Source organism: Oncorhynchus tshawytscha, linkage group LG26 (genome assembly GCF_018296145.1).
Source record: "Oncorhynchus tshawytscha isolate Ot180627B linkage group LG26, Otsh_v2.0, whole genome shotgun sequence".
Taxonomy (NCBI): Eukaryota; Metazoa; Chordata; class Actinopteri; order Salmoniformes; family Salmonidae; genus Oncorhynchus; species Oncorhynchus tshawytscha.
The window spans coordinates 40,885,478-40,903,392 of NC_056454.1; the positions used below are offsets into that span (position 1 = coordinate 40,885,478).

The window sequence follows — 17,915 nt, forward strand, 5'->3', positions numbered from 1 at the left end:
TTTAGAAGCTTCTGATAGGCTGATTGACATCATTTGAGTCAATTGGAGGTGTACCTGTGGATGTATTTCAAGGCCTACCTTCAAACGCAGTGCCTCTGTGTGACATCATGGGACAATCAAACGAAATCAGGCAAGACCTCAGAAAAAAAAATGGAGACCTCCACAAGTCTGGTTCATCCTTGGGAACAATTTCTAGACGCCTGAAGGTACCACGTTCATCTGTACAAACAATAGTACGCAAGTATAGACACCATGGGACCACGCAGCCGTCATACCACTCAGGAAGGAGACACGTTCTGTCTCCTAGAGATGAACGTACTTTGGTGTGAAAAGTGCAAATCAATCCCAGAACAGCAGCAAAGGACCTTGTGAAGATGCTGGAGGAAATGAGTCCTATATCGACATAACCTGAAAGGCCGCTCAGCAAGGAAGAAGCGACTGCTCCAAAACCGCCATAAAAAAAGCCAGACTACGGTTTGCAACTGTACATGGGGACAAAGATCGTACTTTTTGGAGAAATGTCTTCTTGATTGACGAAACAAAAATAGAACTGTTCGGCCATAATGACCATTGTTATGTTTGGAGGAAAAAAGGGGGAGGTTTGCAAGCTGAAGAACACCATCCCAACCGTGAAGCACGGGGGGTGGCAGCATCATGTTGTGGGGTGCTTTGCTGCAGGAGGGACTGGTGCACTTCACAAAATAGATCTCATCATGAGGATGGAAAATGATGTGGATATATTGAAGCAACATCAAGACATCAATCAGGAAGTTAAAGCTTGGTCCCAAATGGGTCTTCCAAATGGACAATAACACAAAGTCAAGGTATTGGAGTGGCCATCACAAAGCCCTGACCTCAATCCTATAGAAAATGTGTGGGCAGAACTGAAGAAGCGTGTGCGAGCAAGGAGGCCTACAAACCTGACTCAGTTACTCCAGCTCTGTAGGAGGAATGGGCCAATATTCACCCAACTTATTGTGGGAAGCTTGTGGAAGGCTACCTGAAATGTTTGACCCAACATTTTAAAAGGCAATGCTACCAAATAATAATTTAGTGTATGTAAACTTCTGACCCACTGGGAATGTGATGAAAGAAATAAAAGCTGAAATAAATGACTCTACTATTATTCTGACATTTCACATTCTTAAAACAAAGTGGTGATCCTAACTGACCTAAACACAGGGAATTTTTACTAGAATGAAAATGTCAGGAATTGTGAAAAACTGAGTTCAAATGTATTTGGCTAAGGTGTATGTAAACTTCCGACTTCAACTGTAATATTGAAACCATGTTACGATTGTTTGTGAGAATGCCAACAGGTGTGGTTCCCGTGGGAGAAAGATTCTATTGGGGAAAGGTTCCTGTAGGGGTTGCCATGGAAGCCAAGAAGGGGAGTGAGGCGTGTGTGCTCAAATACAAATGCATGTGGGGGTCTGGGAGAGGAAGCATGCCCATCTGATGAATGGGCATGTGCTTGAACTAAAAACGGTATACACTAATTGTAGTCTCACCCATTATATTTCTAATGACCGGTCATTATTGACCGGGAACACCACAGGTGTACAAAAGTTAAATAAAACACCCAACATTTTATGAAAATCATCCAAATGTATTTTGTGTGTTCAGATGCCCTGTGTGGACAAAGTCAGAGAACCGTATGACAATCAGATTAAATTAGAGAAAACTTGTAAAATCGGTCCAATTCGACCGGAACACAGCAGGAGGGTTAACACTATCAAGTTTTCCCTTTAATGTGGGAATTGTGATTGAATAAATGCAATATTAGTCACCTTCAATGCAACATACCAAAACATAAACTGAGCAAGACTTAGTATGTAAAACTAACTATGCAAGAGATTTTGTTGTAGGCAGAACGCATCAGAGTAGGATTCTATTACATTGACAGACATGACTCAGCCCGTACTCTACACAGACCGGTGACACCATAACATAACCAATCAGAGCTGCAGTAGGCCTATATGCAAATAGACCATTGCCATAATGGATCTGTGCCATTCACTTTGAACTGGACTGTGTTTACAGCATGAGCAGTTGAGAGTAGATGTGCTTGTTTTGAGATCAAAGTGAGAGTTGCATGTAGCCACGTGTGCACGTGTTCATATCCTTTACTAGTTAGTGAGTTATTAGCCCAGTTTTAGATAAGATGTAGTCAGCAATAGCGGAGGTAATAATGGTATGGGAATAATACATGTTTTTTATTTTGTAAAATTGTTTCTTGAATCAAACAACATTTTCAGTGGATAAACAGGTTAATGTCAAGCCCTGCATGTTTTTTTTCAAAAGTCTCAAGGAATGTAGGCCTACATTGAACACCACACATTGGCTGCTACTGTAGGCTGAATGATAGCGCAGCTATTTCCATGTTATGGGATGATTTTCGCCATTGTTTTCGATGGTAGGCCACTCTGGTAGGTCTACATTATCATCATCCACAGCAGCCTACTTGACCACTGTCTGAAACTGTAAATTAAAGTGGGTACAGCCTGCCATGGTTCACAGTAAACGCATGCATAGTAAACACGGGGCGGCAGGGTAGCCTAGTGGTTAGAGCGTTGGACTAGTAACTGAAAGGTTGCAAGTTTGAATCCCTGACCTGACAAGGTACAAAAATCTGTCGTTCTGCGACTGAACAGGCAGTTAACCCACTGTTCCGTCATTGAAAATAAGAATTTATTCTTAACTGACTTGCCTAGTAAAATAAAGGTAAAATTAAATAAATAAATGCTGGAAGATGCACAGAATTTTCACAACGTTCAAGTTTGTGCTCAGCAGACCTGAAATTTGCTCAGTGACGAAAACAATTAGAGGGAACATTTATTATGACCACATTGCTTGGACTAAGAAAACACCCTTTATGACACTGTCAAGAAGCATGACCATCAGAATGATGTAAGCCAGATAGACCTGTCAAGTACACTCCATTATATCAGTCAAAAAGAGTGTGTCTTGTCCTTCTGCTGAAATCCCAGTCATCAGCAACAGAGCATTGGGGTAGGTACATGTCTGACGTCATAGGTGTGCGCAATTACAATGATAATTTAATATGGTCCATTTTAGAAAACATATCATAATAATACTGTTGAGAAGTAGGCTGTGTTGTAATGGAATGGTTTTCCTCATATGGTAGGTTTTGTGGATGTTGACACTTATGTAGGTGTCAATCATCCATAAAATAACGTAACATATGTCATAACAGGTCTAAATGTGTGCATTGTCAGCTGTTATGACATTTCATGACCATGTCATAACGCAAGGTGTCAAGTAAAGTGTTACTGAACTGTGTGTGTGTGTGTGTGTGTGTGTGTGTGTGTGTGTGTGTGTGTGTGTGTGTGTGTGTGTGTGTGTGAGAGAGAGAGAGAGAGAATGACAAAAAAATTGACAAAGTAAAAGACATGTAATTTAACTAACATTTTATTGTGCCAAGAACACAACCAGATGTTTTCATCTAATTGATAAGTGGCTAATCTGCCCTTGCCTTCCGTTCTGCTAGCTAACGTTCAATCACTGGAAAATAAATGGGACCAACTGAAAGCACATATATCCTACCAACGGGACATTAAAAACTGTGATATCTTATGTTTCACCGAGTCGTAGCTGAACGACGACATTAAGAACATATGGCTGGGGGTTTTACACTATCGGCAGGACAGAACAGCAGCCTCTGGTAAGACATGGGGCGGGGGCCTATGCATATATGCAAACAACAGCTGGTGCACGATATCTAAGGAAGGCTCAAGGTTTTGCTCGCCTAAGGTAGAGTAGCTCATGATAAGCAGTAGTCCACACTATCTACCTATAGAGTTTATCTGTATTTTTTGTAGCTGTCTACATACCACCACAGACCCGAGGCTGGCACTAAAAATGCACTCAGGAAAACACTCATCCAGAGGCAGCGCTCCTAGTGGCCAGGGAATTTAATGCAGGGAATCTTAAATTAGTTTTACCTCATTTCTATCAGCATGTTAAATGTGTTCCTTGGCATCCACATCACCAACAAACTAACATGGTCCAAGCACACAAAGACAGCTGTGAAGAGGTCACAACAAAACCTATTCCCCCTCAGGAGACTGAAAAGATTTGGCATGAGTCCTCAAAATATTCTACAGCTGCACCGTCGAGAGCATCACTGCCTGGTGTGGCAACTGCTCAGCCTCCAACCGCAAGGCACTACAGAGGGTAGTGCGTACGGCCCAGTACATCACCAGGGCCAAAGTTCCTGCCATCTTAGGATCTCTATACCAGGCGGTGTCAGAGGAAGGCTCTAAACATTGCAAAAGTCTCCAGCCACCGTAGTCATAGACTGTTCTCTCTGCTAACGCATGGAAAGCGGTACCGGAGCACCAAGTCTATGTCCAAGAGGTTTCTAAACAGCTTCTACCCCCAAGCCATAAGACTCCTGAACAGCTTATTAAATGGCTACCCAGACTACTTGCATTGCCCCCCACCCCCCAGCTACTCTCTGTTATTATCTATGCATAGCCACTTTAATAACTCTACCTACATGTACATAGGTACCTCGACACCGGTGCCCCCGCATATTGACTGTGTACTGGTACCCCCTGTACATAGCCCAACTATTGTTATTTACTTCTGCTCTTTAATTATTCGTTTTTCTTATCTCTTACTTTTTGGGGGCATTTTCTTAAAACTGTAGTGTTGGTGAAGGGATTGTAAGTCAGCATTTCACTGTTGTATTCAACGCATGTGTTTTGGTTTGATTGTCAAAGAAAATCACTTCAAAAACTAGATTATCTATGCACATTCATCCAAAATAATTACAACATCCAAACACTGTGCACCCGTCAACTTTCCTTCAATTCGCAAGTGGTTGAAATGATCTCACCGGAGAAAGCATCCGAGTGAGCGAATAAGCGAATAAGCATTTCACTACACCCATGACAACATCTGCAAAATATGTGTATGTGACAAATAAAACGTGATTTGAACAGTGCCCCTTTGTCTTCCTATATGTAGCTCACGTATCTGATGCAGTCGGACAAAAAAAAGTACTCAGTGGGATTCAAATTTAAACAGATTTAATTGTAATTTTTTGTCAACAATCTAGTCAAAATATCTAATGCCAAAGTGGTACAAAAAATTTGTACCATGTTTTCATGGTTAATAAAAATTTGCTAACTTAAAATAGTAATTGCATAAGTATTCAGACCCTTTTTTCATGCAAGCCTAAACAGTAGTTCAGTAGTAAAATTTGGATTAGCAAGTCACATAAATTACATCGACTCACTGTGTGTGAAATAATATATATATATTTTATGACTACCCTTCCTCTGTCCCCTATACATAGAACATCTATAAGGTCCATCAATCAAGTATTGAATTTCAAGCACAGATTCAACTCCAAAGACCAAGGAGCTTTTCGAAAGCCTCATAAAGAAGGGCAGTGATTGGTAGATGCGTAACAATAAATCAGACACTGAATACATCTCTCCAAGCATGGTCTTGTTAATAATTATGCTGTGGATTATGTATTAAATACCCCCTAGAGTCTAATGACCCGGGGCTGGTTTTCAACAGAGATAATATATAGAATTGTATTAAGATGGTCATACCAAGGATCATTTAGCTATTTGATTTCAAATTTTAGGATGTCTGTAGGTATGAAAAAAGATTTACAAAAATGATTTGATTAAACATTCGGCCTTAGTGCTATTAGCCCACATAAATCAATGTAATAACAGATGCATACATGGAAAAACAGAAACAAAATGTAATGATTCAAAAGGAATTAAGTGTCTTGTCCTATATCAGAGATACACTGAGTATACAAAACATTAAGAACACCTGCTCTTTCCATGACATAGATGGACCAGGTGAATCCAGGTGAAGGCTATGATCCCTTATTGATGTCACTTATTAAATCCACTTTAATCAGTGTAGATGAAGGGGAGGAGACAGGTTATAGAAAGATGTTTAAGCCTTGGAGTGTGTGTATGCCATTCAGAGGGTGAATAGGCAAGACAAAAGATGTGTCTTGTGACACATGTGGGGTTGTCGAGCAAAAGGGAGCACACCATTGTGTTCATGAGAGTTACAACTTCCCATAGAAGGGTATAGAGTGCCACCCAAAACGTCCCGGATGTTTTCATGAGAAGACCTATTTTCGGGATGTCTCCTGGTCAAATCAAATTTTAATTTGTCACATCCACATGGTTAGCAGATGTTAATGCGAGTGTAGCGAAATGATTGACAAATGGTCTGACAAACATCGCTGTAGCTCAGCCACCTTCCACTGCAGATGTAGAAGGCCGAACATCAACAGATGCAATGGATTGAGACACAGCCACTAGCTCAAACAGACGGATTTTGAGGGGGATTTTGTATTATTATTTTATGATGCCTCGAGCGGAGCATGGGGAGGCCTCAAGCATAGAATCTTTTATTGGTTTATTTGTATGTTTTATTTTTTATGGCCAGCTCATGATGCCGCTTGATGACATGAGGCCTGAGGCAATTGCCTCTTCTGCCTAATGGTAAGTCAACCAGTGCGTATGTACGTGTGCGTGTGTCCCTCTAAAATCATACTTCTGTGAGCGGTTTGCACTTCCTTAACATGCAGCACGCAGCTCAGTTGGATCAGAGAGTCGTTGGTACACAATGAGTTGTCCAGCTGAAGGCTTGAAGCGGTGCTGCTACATACAGGGGGCTTCAATGGGACAGCTCCACAAATACTTGTAATTACCGTCACGGCCCTAGATATGTGGCTGGCTGCTCACTGAATGACTGGCCCCTGAGAGCAATTGTCCTCACTCTCTCGCTCAGACGGCCGTGACTAGTGGGTAAAGGGCGATATATATATATATATATATATATAGAGATGGATAGAGAGATATAGATACATATAGATAGAGATATATATAGAGAGAGATACATAGAGAGATATATCGGTAGAGATATAGAGAGATATATAGATGGAGATAGAGAGTGTATTTTCATATCTTCCCTCCCTGGATTTTGGGTCACTAATGAGAAGCCATTGGTCGTCTCTGTCTGCAGCCAGCAGGGATGTGGTGCCTTTGCTATACAAGGTTAAATGTGCTTTATAAGACAGGCATGAAAACCAATGGCCTGTAAAATCAGTTCTGCTGCCCACTGAGTGAAATAAATAATGCTGCTGTATGTAGGTTGTGGGGCGCCATGAACAGAGTTAAAGCAAAAAATATTGGCCTATTGCCATGCTACATTTGGCAGAAGTCCGCTCACTGAATATGGGAGGCTGACCATAGAAAGAGTTGTAGATACTGTCATTTTTAAAGAGAAATCCAGATATTTATCATCTTACACTTGAGCACAACTACATGAAAAAAGGCAAGGTTTCCATCCTGATCTCTCCAGACATAATGTAGTTCACGACAGATGGCTCCAATCAGTCCAATCACAAGTGAGTGGTCCTGTCCCACCAGTCCAACTGGACCTGAGAACACAGCAGAGCTGACAACTGTAGTCATAAAACAACCAAAACACCAATCTCCACTTTTTCTTCCTGCCTACCTCAGCCCTGCCTCCACAATTTCTTATTAATCTCTCTAGGTAATTTTTATTTATTTTACCTTTATTTAACCAGGCAAGTCAGTTAAGAAGAAATTCTTATTTTCAATGATGGCCTAGGAACAGTGGGTTAACTGCCTGTTCAGGGGCAGAACGACAGATTTGTACCTTGTCAACTCGGGGGTTTGAACTCGCAACCTTCCGGTTACTAGTCCAACGCTCTAACCACTAGGCAACCCTGCCGCCCCTGTAAGAGGAATTCTCTTCACCAAACAGGGAGATTTATTTGATTCTTTCTCTTAGGAATGGTGACGTTTTATGTCCTGTTGGAGAGGGGTAGAGTATGTATCCAAAACAAATGAAAAGAATGACTGACCAACTTTAACTGTATGTCTGCAGTATGTGTGTTGGAGAGGGCCAGAAAGAGTAGTGGTGAGTCACCTGTGAGGGTAATGAATCTCAGAGGATCCGTGTTGATTGCCACACAAAGCCAGCTCTGAAAAGGGGGGGGAGGGGGACAAACTTGACACTTCTCTCCTTGCTTCCGTCATCCCATGGGGTCATTGTTTTCCCCCTACCAGCGGTAGACCATCATTCTGTCTCTTAAGCTACATAGCCAACTCCAATAGGTCTTCCTTGTCCGCTCCTCCCTCACCCCCTCCATTTAATTCCTTACCAGCGGTACACATCCACTCTGTCTCCTAAACTACTTAGCCAACTCCTCTGGGCCTCACTTCACCTCCTCTCCTTTTCCCACCACAAGTCAATACTTCAGCCTTGTTGTCAGCACCTCTGATTGAATGCTCGATAAACTCCCTCTGAGTGACATTATGTAATGATGAAAAACAGGGTTCACAGGAGGTCAGAGTTCCAAAGAAACAGAACTGACAAAACAGGAAACACAGCATTGCAAACAAGACAAACTTAGTTCAGTTTGTAGATTTTAGTCCTTGCCAGAAAATAACCTCATATAGGAAAAGCATGCTGGTGCTTCATGGGGAGGAAGTGTTGGCGTCACCCAAGAATGTTCCCTATAATCTGGCACCCCTACAGTCACTCATTATTCAGGAGCCCTCTGTTAATTGTACATGTTTAATTAGAACAACACTGCAGCTAAGCAAGCCTCACTGGATCAGAACAACACTGCAGCTAAGCATGCCTCCCTGGATCAGAACACTGCAGCTAAGCATGCCTCGCTGGATCAGAACAACACTGCAGCTAAGCATTCCTCGCTGGATCAGAACAACACTGCAGCTAAGCATTCCTCACTGGATCAGAACAACACTGCAGCTAAGCATGTCTCGCTGGATCAGAACAACACTGCAGCTAAGCATGCCTCACTGGATCAGAACAACACTGCAGCTAAGCATGCCTCCCTGGATCAGAACAACACTGCAGCTAAGCATGCCTCACTGGATCAGAACAACACTGCAGCTAAGCATGCCTCACTGGATCAGAACACTGCAGCTAAGCATGCCTCGCTGGATCAGAACAACACTGCAGCTAAGCATGTCTCGCTGGATCAGAACACTGCAGCTAAGCATGCCTCGCTGGATCAGAACACTGCAGCTAAGCATGCCTCCCTGGATCAGAACACTGCAGCTAAGCATGCCTCACTGGATCAGAACAACACTGCAGCTAAGCATGCCTCACTGGATCAGAACAACACTGCAGCTAAGCATGCCTCACTGGATCAGAACAACACTGCAGCTAAGCATTCCTCACTGGATCAGAACAATACTGCAGCTAAGCATGCCTCACTGGATCAGAACACTGCAGCTAAGCATGCCTCACTGGATCAGAACAACACTGCAGCTAAGCATGCCTCCCTGGATCAGAACAACACTGCAACTAAGCATGCCTCACTGGATCAACCAGCAGGGATAACACAACTATAAAACATACTGCTAAATGTATTATATTTTGTAAGAGAGTGAAATTCCACCCTCATTTAAGCCATTAAAAAAATAAGAAGCTTAATTAGACAACAGGGAAATAGAGAGACTGAGACAAGCTATGTAAATGCTCTTTGAGCTCGTTTTAAATATTATTTTCTTGTGATTTTTAGCCAGGGTTCTTAATGACACTGACTCAACTCCAGCCACTTTAATAATGGGAATTGATGGGAAAGGATGTAAATATATCACTAGCCACTTTAAACAATGCTACCTTTTATAATGTTACTTACCCTACATTATTCATCTCATATGCATACGTAGATACTGTACTCTATATCATCGACTGCATCCTTATGTAATACATGTATCACTAGCCACTTTAACTATGCCACTTGGTTTACATACTCATCTCATATGTATATACTGTACTCGATATCATCTACTGTATCTTGCCTATGCTGCTCTGTACCATCACTCATTCATATATCCTTATGTACATATTCTTTATCCCCTTACACTGTGTATAAGACAGTAGTTTTTGGGGGGAATTGTTAGTTAGATTACTTGTTCGTTATTACTGCATTGTCGGAACTAGAAGCACAAGCATTTCGCTACACTCGCATTAACATCTGCTAACCATGTGTATGTGACAAATAAAATTTGATTTGATTTGATTTGATTTAGTGTACAGTAGTGTGGACCGCATTTTGCACAAAGGGTTGTGTATTGATTGAGATTCTGTTATGAACAAAACAAAATGGAGGAATGTTTTAGCATGACAAGCTCCCATTTCTATACTCAGTTTTGAGATTAAAAAAAATAAAAAATGAATAAGAGTTCCCTCATTTAAAGTCAGAGCTGCTGTATCGTATGGGTCCTAACACACAGTGGCCTTCTGCAGTTATGACTCAGACTCTCACAGTTAAACACCACAGACCATTACAAGCACTATGCGAAGCATCCACAATTGCCGGGTTTATCCGGGAAACTAATCATATTCTATATGCTTCTACACCTGCACTGCTTGCTGTTTGGGGTTTTAGGCTGGGTTTCTGTACAGCACTTTGAGATATCAGCTGATGTACGAAGGGCTATATAAATACATTTGATTTGATTTTAATCATATAATATTGAATGATGTGAACTATCATTTGAAAACGATTATCACCTCAGTTAGGTAGGTCAAAATATTCCATCTGTTTTAACAGTAGGCTAGACAGCGCCAAAAACCTAGCTTTTTAATAGGCAAAGTGAACGCTAGCCTATTCCTAGACAGAAATAGTTAAATAGTTATGAGGAGCCATGTCTTCGTCCTGTGAGTCGGTGTGTGTACAGGAGATATAGAGAGGCTCCACGTGGATCGTGCTGATGGGGAGCGGAAAACTAGGGTGCAAAGTGAAGCGTGTGCACAGACAGCAACACCCCTCATCAGACCTTAGCACAGCAGGCTGGTTAAGAGAAGTGTCAAATACATTTCTCAGCAGGAGGGAGCTTTGCATGATTCATTAAAACCGATAATTAACTTGTGTGGATGGGTCCGTTTTGAGCACCTCCAACTTGCTGGAAAGTCTAAATGTCATATTGACATGACATTTTTAAAAGCCACTTAGACCTTCCATGTCTGGAGCGTCCTCCTTTCACGAAATGATTTGAAAATGCCCTTAGGATATGTCATAATTGGGATTCATGACGACGACTTTCCATATATACATAAGTCAACCCTCCGGCGCAGACAAGCACGTTTATTAGTTACGATGAATATTATTTTTCATGGTTTTCTAAAATGATTGAATATATGAACCTCTAAAAATATTAACATGATATAATAATATTTATATTACTAATGAATCAATGCTTTGACATGATGAAACGGATGGTCATTATTTTAATGTCAATACTTTATCATCTTTCTAGTTTCTATCGAATAATGTTATTGTCATCATTCATTAATGAATGATAAACCATCATGCCAGGCATCATTTGTAGAAATGGAATTAAAGAAAGCCTCGAGCGGCATCAAGGATAGCGGTGCGCTGCGCGTCTCTCCAAAACTTACCTACAACCAGCCACAGGAACACCTGTTTCGAAAACACTGGTGTGGTATCCGATGCCATGGTCTTCTTTAAAAACGACTATCCAATGCAAGAAGTTGGAGAAACGTTAAGATGAAACAGACGATGAAAGCGTCACAATTCTCCTCCCTAATGTGTCCACTAAGAGACGACCCTGTCATATAATCACAGAGTTGTAATTCATAAGCATTCGACTCGTTCCTCTCAGCCAACTATAAAGGCCGCTCAACTGTCGTCACCGTCACTATCACCTTGCGCAAAAACTCGGAAGAGGTACACTTGGTTCGGGTCGTCGGGAGTTTTGCTTTCGGAGTAACCTATCCCGCCAGCTTTCTTTACGAAATAGATTCGCTATCATTTAAAAAAATATGCAACCAACATCGAGTCTTGACAATTCAAAAAATTGTAAGTTCCATTAGAGTCCAAAAACATTGCGTACACTACGAGGGCATACTTGGCCACTCCAACCAACCAAGCGCAAGCGAAACATACTGAGCCAGAGTAGAGCCACCAGTGAACTGCTGGGTCTCGAGCGTGCGTTCTCTTGACTGACACCAACAGAGAGTGCGTGAGAGAGCCAAGGGACCATAACCAGAATGTAATCCATGGTTCCCCAACACGACGCAGGTGATTTGATTTTACGCCCCACGTTCTGAGCAAAACAAATATATTATTTTATTTTTGGGGGGACATAAAACACCAGCAAATCAGCTCAAATTAATTTTAATTTTGGAAATCTGTTCCAAAGTATTCCCAAGCATACAAATGTCAGCAAGGTTTAAAATTATTAGGTTTTAGGCAAATGTATATGTTTGGGCTTCTTGGGGTCAATTTGCAGTCTATCAATTATTTTAAAATATGTTCCGGTCCCCTGACATCGGTATGCAGCTGTATCTAGTCGATTATCCCCGATGTCGGTAAACTATTCTGGGGGTAATGCCGCGTTCAAAGCAACTGGGAAATCTCGACTTCCTACTTCAGTGTGTTCAAAACACGTCTGGGGAAAAAAACAACGATTTGATCTCGCGAACTCGGGCCTCTTTCTAGAGCTCCGACTTTCCGACATGAAGATCACTGACGTCATGGTTTGACCTCGCATTGTTCGAGTTCCCAGTTGTTTTGAACGCAGCAATAGGCAGAGGCCGACCTTGCTGCAGGGACTACATTACATTCAGTACTGTACATAAAACAAATTGTGACCAACTGGTGCCTGTTACACATTCAAAATGAACACTTCCTTCTGGGAAAAGTGATCAGTATCATCCTGGTGTCACTGTTGACATAATAAAAATGACTTCCATCCTAGCCTACTACACAATGTGATGTCAAAGTTCATAGGCTTCAACATATATATATATATATTTTTAAAGATAATTCGTTTGACCTATGGGATTGGATTTAAGGGGTTAAACCAGACAGGTTGCGCAAACTTGACGATTAAGTAGTACAGTCCAACCTCACCTAATGTTGCCATCTAGTGTTAGAATATATAAACGCAGAATTACAGCTCCCGCAGTCCCAACAAACCGCTCCAGTTCCTCATTGGCATAGATTATTAATCTCTCCACCCGATAGTTGATGAGCGTTCTGGCAGAAATGGTTGCTGACCATGCACCCCCCACCCCAAGTGGGTGCTACACATTGGTGGTGGAAGAGGTGAGTCTTTGAGCATCTGGAAAGGCTCTATAGGAAATCAATGAATCGATGAACATATAATTCATGATAATACTGCATGTACAGGAAGATAAACATTTTGTCAAAGACCAGAGATCTTAAATGGAAGAATTCACACATTTTTTTATTTTTTTATAATACTTTTTTTTTTACTTACAGAATTTACTACATTGTACAAAATTACTACTGGCATACTAGCCTACATATCCTTTAGTAATGACATTCAATGTACATACAAGATACAAAATTGGTATGGTGACTATCTAGAGCTTTTTCTTTTCGTCACATCTACAATACACTTAAATACAGTGCGAATAACAAGGGTGCTCTTACAAAAAGAGGAATAAATTAAGGTACGAGAGCTACAGCACAAGTGCACTTACATGGTGAAGCACAATTTCAAACAGCAGAGAGAAAAAGTGGTGTGTTTAAACTGAGAAAAGTTTCCTCTCAGAGCTTTAAAAAAGACCACTCATTTTGGTCAATCACCATCTCTACAATCTCTGACGGCAATTCAATAATATGACAAAGGCAAATTAGTTTATAAACTCAGCAAAAAAAGAAACGTCCCCTTTTCAGGACTCTGTCTTTCAAAGATAATTCGTAAAAATCCAAAATAACTTCACAGATCTTCATTGTAAAGGGTTTAAACACTGTTTCCCATGTTTGTTCAATGAACCATAACCAATTAATTAACATGCACCTGTGGAACGGTCGTTAAGACACTAACAGTTTACAGACGGTAGGCAATTGAGGTCACAGTTATGAAAATTTAGGACACTAAAGAGACCTTTCTACTGACTCTGAAAAACACCAAAAGAAAGATGCCCAGGGTCCCTGCTCATCTGTGTGAATGTACCTTAGGCATGCTGCGAGGCATGAGGACTGCATGACGATTTTTGGCCAGGGCCAAAAATTGCAATGTCCTGACTGACAGCGCTACAGGGAGACAGCTGATCATCCTCACAGTGGCAGACCACATGTAACACCTGCACAGGATCGGTACATCCGAACATCACACCTGCGGGACAGGTACAGCATAGCAACAACTGCCTGAGTTACACCAGGAATGCACAATCCCTCCATCAGTGCTCAGACTGTCCGCAATAGGCTGAGCGAGGCTGGTAGGCCTGTCGTAAGGCAGGTCCTCACCATACATCACCGGAAACAACATTGCCAAAGGGCACAAACCCACCGTCGCTGGACCAGACAGGACTGGCAAAAAGTGCTCTTCTCTGATGAGTTGCGGTTTTGTCTCACCAGGGGTGATGGTTGGATTCAAGTTTATCATCAAAGGAATGAACGTTACACTGAGGCCTCTACTCTGGAGCGGGATCGATTTGGAGGTGGAGGGTCCGTCATGGTCTGTGGGGCAGTGTGTCACAGCATCATCGGACTGAGCTTGTTGTCATTGCAGGCCATCTCAACGCTGTGCGTTACAGGGAAGACATCCTCCTCCCTCATGTGGTACCCTTCCTGCAGGCTCATCCTGAGATGACAGGAATGTCAGTGTTCTGCCATGGCCATCGAAGATCCCGGATCTCAATCCCATTGAGCACGTCTGGAACCTGTTGGATCAGAGGGTGAGGGTTAGGGCCATTCCCCCCAGAAATGTCCAGGAACTTGCAGGTGCCTTGGTGGAAGAGTGGGGTAACATCTCACAGCAAGAACTGGCAAATATGGTGCAGTCCATGAGGAGATGCACTGCAGTACTTAATGCAGCTGGTGGCCACACCAGATACTGACCGTTACTTTTGATTTTGACCCCCCTTTGTTCAGGGACACAGTATTCAATTTCTGTTAGTCACATGTCTATGGCACTTGTTCAGTTTGTCTCAGTTGTTGAATCTTGTTATGTTCATACAAATATTTACACATGTTAAGTTTTCTGACAATAAATGCAGCTGACAGTGAGAGAACGTTTCTTTTTTTGCTGAGTTTATATTCATGACACAGAGAGAGACCACTTCACATCTTATCAGAGTGGCTATTTTAAGTTAGAAAACTAAACGTGATGTGTTTTACGTCTTTCCGTTGAGATGGGTGTTGTTCACAGATCACTTGTTCAAATTAACTGTATTTGAAAATGTCTTCTGCTTTTACCTCTACTGCACATCGTCTCGCAAATACCTACTTCTGATCTACCGCCCATCTGATATCTAAAATACATTTAATTACATCTTACATTAGTGAATAATACAGTTGACTGACAACTTCCTACCACCAGAGATCCTGTATGTGATTCGCTTAGTGTGGAAAAGAACCAATGGAGAGACAGTTTGTGATAGACCTATTTCCTCTGTCAGCCTATGAGTCATGTCACCTGTCATTGATGACCACAGCCAGAAACAGTGTCAAGACTACATGATTAGATATTACCATCACACACAGACACTCCAGTCGTAAGCAGTGGACTCAGTAAGATGAAAAACTAAAGTACAGTATAGGCCTAGATGCAGTAGTAATAGTGGTAGTATTAGTACTAGTAGTGGTAGTATTTCCTTACTGTGTAAAGTTATGCGATCATAATTTAACATTCTGTTAGCTTAAGGCAGGTTGTAGCTACAGCGTTTTTATATGGAGACAAAATAGGAATAACATTTTAGATGTGGCTAAATTCATGCCTGCATTCTACATATTGCTGTTGTCTCTGATAACTGAGTCTTAAATCAGATTCAGAAACGTCTAGTGAGCACCAGGTCCTAACTGAACACTGGTACTTGATTGATTCACTCTGTATGACTTTAAATTTAAAAAAATTAAAAAACAGGACAAAAAAAACATCAGTAGAAAGTCATTGTTTCATATCTTCTCAGAGTCCAGGTCCAGGTGCTCCAGTGTTTCATATCTTCTCAGAGTCCAAGTCCAGGTGCTCCAATGTAATTCAGTGGCTTGAGGAACAGATGTCCTCTTCCTTAGCACTTATTGCAGTCCCTTCCAACTTTAAACATTTCTAAAAGGGAGTCGGTGCACTTTGTAGGAATGCTTATGACAAGAAGCAGTGAACCAACTGTGGTACTAAAATAAAAACACTGCTCCAAACTGGAATATAGTGAGACGAAGAATTCTAATCTCTTGATTGCTGCTGGTTTGGGAATTGTTTGGGAATGCAGTAGGATATACTGGTTGTCACTAGGGCAGGAACTTCCCCCAGGTTTGGGAATGCAGTAGGAGATGAATGTGCTCAGGGTAGGAAGTAGTCCCCTAGTTTGGAAACACCAGGAGTAGGAAGTATTCGTTGTGAGGAGGGTAGAAGCTAGCTCCCTCCCTGGTTCCCACTCAGAGCTCAGTGGTCAACAGACCTTTGTGCTTGGTGCTGTGCTCTTTGGGTGGCTGGGCCACAATGCTGGTGAGAGGAGAACAACTAAATAAAAAGCCCAGAAAACCTACTTTTCAGTGTGCACAACATAAAGTACTGTATCATAGTAATATTCTAGTAGAATAGGAATATTGTATTGCTAGCCAGTATGATGTGATGCATGGGAACGTCACAACGTAATGAGGAACTGCACAAGACGGTTCACATCCATCAATCTATGCATATTGTTCCAGGAGACCTGCCTGCACCATTCATCTTTCCATTTACCTGATGTGATCACTACCAACTTGTAGTGGTCACAACATTCATCTTAACGAACAGACTTCATTCAGCAGTACAGCCAAACTTTATAACTTCTGTAGAGATGTAGTGGGAAATTAAACATTTAGCTCCAGCTTTCACCAAGCTATTTCAAGAAGCTCATCAGGACCATAATTAGTAAATGGGGATGTTAATCACTACAGGTTTCAATTATTAAACAGGATGGAGAATTATATTGTCTACTCTATACAACACATGGCACCAAAAACACATAGCAACGATGACCACAATGTCCAGATGAGATGACCTAAAGAACATTAGGACAAGGTAGAGATGACGACGTGCCACGACGGAGTTACCTGGTGTCAATCACATTGTGCATTTGAGAGGAGAGATGGGGGTGCAGGGCTGGGGTGAGAGCCCCCCCTTCAGGTTGGAGAGGGGCGGCGGTCTTTGCAGAGGGGTCAAGGTCAAAGAGGCCGTTAGTAAAGATGGCAGCGAGTGGCTGTGTTAGAATGGGAGAAGGAAAGTGGACTGGCTGTGTCAGTCTCTGAGGCAGCTACAGTAGGGATGGTAGACTGACGTACAGACAGACTAAAATAAAGACAGACATACTTAAACACAGGCCAGGCAGGGAGGCTAAAGACAGACAGGAGCATTAAAGCCTGGAGGACAGTGAAAGTCCATCAGTACTCACTGCAGCAGCAGGGATGATCCAGCGAGGTGATATCATGGGCTTGGATTGCATTGATGATGGCGGTAACTACAAGAGAAGAATGTTGAAGAGTTACACTCAAACACCTATCACTTGGCACAATGAGGCCAAAGTAAATAGGTGACCTGTCAACGTACAGTAGGCCTATTGGGTTTAAACTTGAAAGCGAATCGCACTTATTTTTGGTAAGTTTGATCTAGTCAAGGCAACAGATAACAGCAGCTGAAGCGTGAGGCAGCAGACGGGGTCTATAGACTTACTACTGGGGTTGGGTCTGAGAAGTCTATCAGGTTACTGCTCAGTGGCGGAGGGGTGGGCATCTTCAGCTCCTCAGGTTCGGCCTGCATAGTGACAAGCCAATGGCTACGTTACAAACAGCTATCACATTCCCACAAAAAAGGCATACAATTCTCTGTGCATTCAGATGTAGTTTCCATTCTAATGCACGA

General features: G+C 42.0%; 2 protein-coding genes across 6 annotated transcripts in view; both read right to left on the reverse strand.

The window, feature by feature from the left end:
• LOC112224872 (receptor activity-modifying protein 1-like) overlaps positions 1–12,051 on the reverse strand; it is a 94,082-nt gene extending 82,031 nt beyond the window's left edge. The window contains exon 1 of the mRNA XM_042306653.1: positions 11,482–12,051. Within this exon, the coding sequence (XP_042162587.1) occupies positions 11,482–11,539 (58 nt within the window). The 5' untranslated portion in view covers positions 11,540–12,051. The remainder of the gene's footprint in view (positions 1–11,481) is intronic.
• Positions 12,052–15,011: 2,960 nt separating this feature from the next.
• The window catches only part of LOC112225624 (band 4.1-like protein 5), a 54,906-nt gene continuing 52,002 nt past the window's right edge, over positions 15,012–17,915 (reverse strand). For 2 of the 5 annotated variants that reach the window (XM_024389739.2, XM_024389740.2), the window contains exons 23-26: positions 17,727–17,807; positions 17,449–17,514; positions 17,111–17,256; positions 15,012–16,517 (exon numbers count right to left, since the gene is read on the reverse strand). In XM_024389739.2, the coding sequence (XP_024245507.1) occupies positions 16,451–16,517; positions 17,111–17,256; positions 17,449–17,514; positions 17,727–17,807 (360 nt within the window). In that variant the 3' untranslated portion in view covers positions 15,012–16,450. Of the gene's footprint in view, positions 16,518–17,106; positions 17,257–17,448; positions 17,515–17,726; positions 17,808–17,915 lie in introns of those variants that run through there. The other 3 variants (XM_024389741.2, XM_024389742.2, XM_042306643.1) reach the window with 3 other exon arrangements.